The sequence below is a fragment of the Stomoxys calcitrans genome, chromosome 1 (assembly GCF_963082655.1).
Source record: "Stomoxys calcitrans chromosome 1, idStoCalc2.1, whole genome shotgun sequence".
NCBI classification, from domain to species: Eukaryota; Metazoa; Arthropoda; class Insecta; order Diptera; family Muscidae; genus Stomoxys; species Stomoxys calcitrans.
The window spans coordinates 213,199,828-213,206,270 of record NC_081552.1 but is presented as its reverse complement, the minus strand read 5'-3'; the positions used below and the strand labels follow the sequence as shown (position 1 = coordinate 213,206,270).

Here is a 6,443-nt window from a genome sequence, read left to right as displayed (position 1 = left end):
CGTAAAATCCCGTCTTATCCCGTGTCTTTGATTCAAGACCAACATTCGTGCAAAATTTCATGATTCCAGCTTAAGCTGTTTGGGCTGGGCGTTGATCAGTCAGTCAGTCACGCGTCTCTTTCATATATATAGAGGTACATGTCTAAAACCTGCATATCCGTTCTCTTTATTTCCTTCCAGGTGACTGTTAAAAAATGAATCAACTACAATAGTATATGATATGGAAATGGGTAAGTGAAATTTGTTTTTCATTTTACTGATATGACATAGTCATAGCCCAGGGGTTAGCATGTCCGCCTTTGACGCAGATCGTCCCGCCGAGAACATCAGCTGATTACCTAAGATATCTACCTCACAAATGTTTCCAGCACTAGGAGGAGAAAACCACTGCTGAACATTCTATTCTGATGTTCTTGTCGGGATTTGAGCCTTCATGTTCAGCGTTATATATGGATATGATAACTTCTGCGCCACAGTCTCCAGCAAGAAATCCCGCCTCTGTTCCTTAATGGCGCAATGATAAAAAAATGTAATGTTTCTTATAGATTGCTGTGCGAAACACTTGAATTTATTACCTTTAAAGGGTGTTAAGGGTGCCATTACTAAGGGCTCTCACAATTGTTCATGTCTTTTGTAATTTTATCTTTACCCTAATGTCCCTACATTATATGCTCGTACATTCAACCATTCAATTTGATCAATAACTACTACAAAAAAGAAAACGAAAGTAAATCTTTTGCAAAGTGGCATTCAAAAAGAAGGCACGTCTTTGCAATCATTTCAATGATAAAGATAGTTTTTTTTTGTTTTCTCAGCATCTTTATTGTTTGGACAGTGGCTCACAGCATATGCATAATTATAGAAAAAAAAAACATAAAAATATGCATTTGCTCTTCAATGGACTTGGTTTAGGAAATTGTTTTTAAAGGGAAATTTTGGTGTTGCAATTGTTTTGCTGACACAGGGAAAACCCTGGATGACCGGGGACATTCGCAATATTGGGAAAGAGATCCGCAGACTTTTTAATACACGTCTCAAGGAATACAATAAGATTACCAGAGTGCTAAAACGTGCCTCCTGGAAGCTTTTCTGTGAACAGGTCGATAACGTTAATGACGCCGCCAAGATAAAAAAGTTTCTCTCAAAAATCCATGTCCAAACTGAAACTTTAGTAGACGACATGGGTCAGAGAGCAGAGACAACGAAGGACATATTGGGGCTTTTGATAAAAGCGCATTTTCCCCAGGGATACGACGGGACTCACGGAGACACCGGAATCTTGGAATAATAATGTTGACCAAAGGTTGATAATTACGGAAATAATGGTGAAGGAATACTTGACGAGCTTCAAACCCTTTAAGTCACGCGGATCTGATGGAATATTTCCGGCGTTACTACAGAAAGAGGTAGACTATCTGGCGCCCCACCTGGCCAATATTTTCACCGCGTGTCTAGGATTTGCATATACTCCGAAAGCCTGGCAGGAGGCAAGGGTGGTATTTATACCCAAGCCCAGCAAGGCAAGTTGTGCGACACCAAAGGCCTACAGACCTATAATCCTTACGTCCTTTCTACTCAAAACCATGGAACGTATTGTGGACACCATGATAAAGAGTAGGACATCCAGCAAACTGCTCAAATACAAACAGCATGCCTATGCCAAGGGAAGGTCGTTGGAGACTGCCCTGCATGAGTTTGTGCATAAAGTAGAACAATCCTTCGATGCCAAAGCCTACACCCTAGCGGTGTGCACTGACATCAAGGGGGAATTTAACAATATGCGGACCGACACACTGATCCAATCCTTAGAGCACTAGCGGGTGGACCCGGTCCGTAGAGACCGGATAAACTATATGCTAAGGAACAGGTTCATAAACTGTGTTTCCCATGGCACAAGGCACGCCACAGGAGGGCATTTTATCGCTACTCCTATGGGTGACCACCATAAATGACTTATTACGGATGCTGACTGAGGATAGATTTGAACCCGTCTGCTAGGAAGACAATGTTATAATATCCGAGCGAGCTATGCAGAAGGGACGAAAGGGTCTTGCATATGGCAGAGGTCTCAATGTTAATCCAAAGACTGACTGAGGAGGGATTTGAACCCGTCTGCTACGCATACGATTTAATAATAATGCCAAGGGGTAAGGTACGAGCTATGCAGAAAGGCCGAAAGGGTCTTGCATATGGCATATGACTGGGCTAGACCCAGGGGTCGCAATGTTAACCCAGAGAAAACTAAAATATGCCTGTTCACGAGAAAGACTAAGGTGGGCCTATTTAACGACTCCTCAATAAGACGATTTCGATATTCGACTTAGGTGTGATCTTGGACAGAAAACTGAATTGGAAGTGTCACATTCAGGGGCGTACTGAGAAGGCTCACAGATGTTGGGCACTATGTAGACGGGCCGTCGGCTCGAAATGGGGCCTGTATCCGAGGATAATCCACTGGCTCTACAGGAGCGTGATTAGACCAATACTATCTTACTCATCATTAGTTTGGTGGACTGCTATGGAGAAAAAGTGCAACATAAGGAACAGAGAACATGCTGTCTACATTTTTTGAGGCGGAGCGATGAGGGCCACGTTCACTGGGGAAGGGAACAGGTTTCCGATCGTATACCTGACATGAACCTTGAGGTCGAGTGCGAGGCACTGCTACCAGCGGCACAGTCTTGGATTGAAGGAACCCTAGTATTGCCATCTGGAAGATCATTTTGCACGGATGAATAAAAGCTTGAGTACAGAGTGGGCCTGGGGTCTACATTGAGAACCGAGAGACTGAGATCTGTTTTAGATTTCCTGAATATAATACGGTCCTGCAAGCGGAGATCCGGGCGATCACGGAATGCGTGAAGTGGACGTCGAGTGTGAGCATCTTTACGGACAGTAAAATTGCCATTAGAGCAATAGCAACCAGGACGGTAAGGTCACAAACAGTCTTGCAGTGTATAAAGGAGATTAACGCCTTCTCTGAGGATGGCAAAATCTTCATCGTTTGGGTGCCGGGCCATAACGGAGTAAGGGGGAATAAAAGGGCAGATTATTTGGCGGTGAAGGCCAGAGGACTGCCGTCAATAAACTTGGTTAACCCGAAGCCTTTCGGGTCGACGCAGTCCGTGTTAAGGGCATGGGCGACGAATGCGTATGTAACACTCTGTAGGACGGCGAAAATCCTATGGGAGATCCAGGTCGTGAGAAGACGAGGCTATTACTGAAAGGAAGTAAGAAGGAGGTCGGTAAAGCTATTCGTATCATAACGGGACACATATGACTACGAGCTCACTTATGTAAAATCGGTGCGGCAAGTGATCGCATATGTAGGGCATGCGAGGAAGATGATGAGATGTTGACACTATACCAGACATGCACGAACTTAGGGGAGTGGCGTGGAAAACAATAAAGGATTTTGTAAGTAGCACGGAATTCCTAACTTAGATTTTATTTTTCGAGGTTACTTTTTTTTGTATTAAGAGCGCACAACAAGTCGATTACTGGCTTAGGTGTATGTCCATAGTGGCATGGGGCGGACTAATATCTGCACCCTCTATTCAACCTAACCTGAGCAAGTTTACCATATATTTTGCCCTATTTTCTCTGTGCAATCCAATGTGTAAAATTCATAAATCACATACATGCATTCATATATATACAGTATTAATTGCCTCAATACAATAAAATAAAAAAAAAAATGGCAATAAAAACTATGCCCCACTCTCAAGGAAGAAAAGGCCCGTCTTTTGCGGTATGAATCATTTTAATTAAAATACAGTGGATCAGTGTTGGACATGTGACTTTTTTCCTACAGCCCTATAGCAGAGTTTCTCAGTGATTAGGGAAGAGATTCTAAATGAACCAGGCACCGAATATGTCAGAACTACTTAACTAAAGGGTGATTTTTTTATGAGTATAGTTTTTCGGTGTGTCAGCACTGGTTGATAATTGTGGCCAAACGTCATCCGTAAGAGTGTGCAGTATACACTGCCATTTCATGATGGATAAACTCACAAACGGGCAACGACTGTAAATTGTTGAAAATTATTATCAGAATTTGTGCGCATTGATAGCAGCTCGATGGAAATCCAATTTTTTATTGATTAACTGTGTTCAGTGATGAGCTTCATTTCTTGCTAAATGTATACGTAAAGAAGCAAATCTGTCGTTTCTGAGGTGACTTTTTTTTTCGTCCAGTAGTTGAGTTTCTCAGTGATTTGGGGGAGAGTTTTTAAATGAATCATAAACCAGTAACCGAATATGTCCGAACTACTGAAGCTTTACTCCGGTGGATGAGGGGCTAGCCCCAATCCGCATAATAGTCAAATTCTTCATCATCATTGGGGGTTTAGACCGCATGTCATGCACTGGGTATACACTGTAGCTGTCAGATCTATAATGTTATATGGTGTTGTGGTTTGGTGGACGGCGCTTCAAAAGTCCACCTTCTGTTCATAAGTCAACCGGATCCAAAGGATGGCTTGTTTGTGCATCGCAGCCGCACTGAGGACGACTCCATCTCATGGAGTCGTCTTCTCAGACAGCCAGGCAGCCATTAAATCCCTGGAGAACGTCTTTTTGAACACAAAAACCTCCCTCGACTGTCGTAGATCTCTCAACGTGATGGCTGAACAGTTCAAAATTCTCCTGTTGTGCTTGCGAGACTAGAAACTACCTTAAAAACTCCAGGGAAACTAGAATCCTCGGATATGCCTCTACCGACATCAAAGTTGAGTCGTCAGGCTCAGGGCTGAAGGGCAAGGAACATTACAAAATTTAGATTTGAAGAGGTCTACCACTTTTCTGTTGCTGGCTAGAACAGACGTCTCAGTCATAGTGTCCGTCATGACAAATCACAGTCTGATCGGAAAACATGCTGACAGACTGAAGGTTGGAAGCAACGTTTTTGCAGCAGCTGTGAGGACATGGAGGAAGGAGAGACTATGGAACACCTTTTGTGTGTGTGTCCCGTACTGGCGGTCAGAAGGAGTTCCACTTTAGGTTCTCACTTCTTTGAGTTGTTGGGCTTTTTAAAGCGATGTGGATGGTTCAACGGTAGGAACTAGAAGGCATCTTCCTACTTCTGTTCCTATGGTATCATAATGGACGAAAACGTCTAAGTGAGTCTGATGGCAGACTGCCACTTTAACCTAACCTAACCTAGAATACAGCCAGTCATAACATGTCATATAAATGCTATAGATTACAAATTACCCATATTGCAAATGCAAATTTGCCCATGAACATTCCAATAGCGAACAGGGGCAAACTTCTCACATATCTATGAGTGCTGTCCGATTCAAGTTTAAGCTCAATGATAAGGGCCTCCGAACGGAGTGCCACAGTGCGACACCTCTTTGTGGAGAAGTTTTTACATGGCTGCCATACCAAATGGTACAGTACCTCCCAAATGTCGCCAACATTAGGAGAGGATAACCACCGCTGAAGATTTTCAGTGGTTATTAGCATAGGCGGACATGCTTACCTCTGCGCTACAGTGGCCTCCAATAACCCATATTATCTCAGCAAACTTTAGAGCAAAGCACATGTTCTCACATGTCCTCCTCTTCAAAGGGCGAGTGTGTGTGGCTAAGAAGGAGATAATTTAATAGGATAGGTCTTATCATCAAGTCTTTAAACAGGAGCCTTTGGCTAGTGTAGCCTATCGCACCCAAGTTTCGTTAACAGTCATCATAGCTGAGAAACATGCGTGAAGATGAAGATGGGGATGAAATATACTTTTTTCCCCTATATTTTTTCTCCCGGTAATGGGGTCCATTAAGTGACCGAAACATCCATTTGAGTGATATCTCCTTATGGTGCAAGTGTTCCTAACACTTGAAGGATATTTCGAAGATTCTATCCTTTGTTCATTGGTGACGAACACACCGAGTGAAGCGGCTCGCATTTGCGGTTGCCAGGCGCGTGTCCTTCAACCTTGCTCATTTATAATTTTTTTATTTTATTTTATGCCCTTTTTATTCAAACAAAATTTTTTTATTCCCTTATTGTTACTAACCAAAAAATATTTTTCTTATTAAAGTCAAAGGGATCAACAGCAACTACAACAATGTGAATGAGTTGTCTCTAATAAGGATTCATTCATTCATTCGTTCAAAAAACAAACAACAACAACCATGAAAAAAGAAAGATACATTCATATGTTTGACAGCTTGACATTAATTGGACCAATTGTCGTTATCATCAATAACGAATGCATGAGGAATCGTCCGTCCATCTGAGTGTGAATGTATGTCTGTCGGTACATCGGCCCATATGAGCAGCAGAAGCTCAATTGGTAGACGTCACAAGAAGGCATATCTAATTGGTTTTTTTTACCATTTTATACTTCTGACTGATAAAACCCATCCTTGTGTTTTTGTTGTTTGTATGTTGGAGGGACTCTTTTACACTAATGTTTAATTATGTCACCTACAATTTCA

General features: G+C 42.3%; 1 protein-coding gene across 1 annotated transcript in view; it reads left to right on the top strand.

Annotated features, from left to right (window-relative positions):
* Nucleotides 1–200: 200 nt before the first annotated feature.
* LOC106090498 (neural/ectodermal development factor IMP-L2) overlaps nt 201–6,443 on the top strand; it is a 123,899-nt gene continuing 117,656 nt past the window's right edge. Inside the window, exon 1 of the mRNA XM_059363752.1 lies at nt 201–230. Coding sequence (XP_059219735.1) covers nt 216–230 — 15 coding nt within the window. The 5' untranslated portion in view covers nt 201–215. The remainder of the gene's footprint in view (nt 231–6,443) is intronic.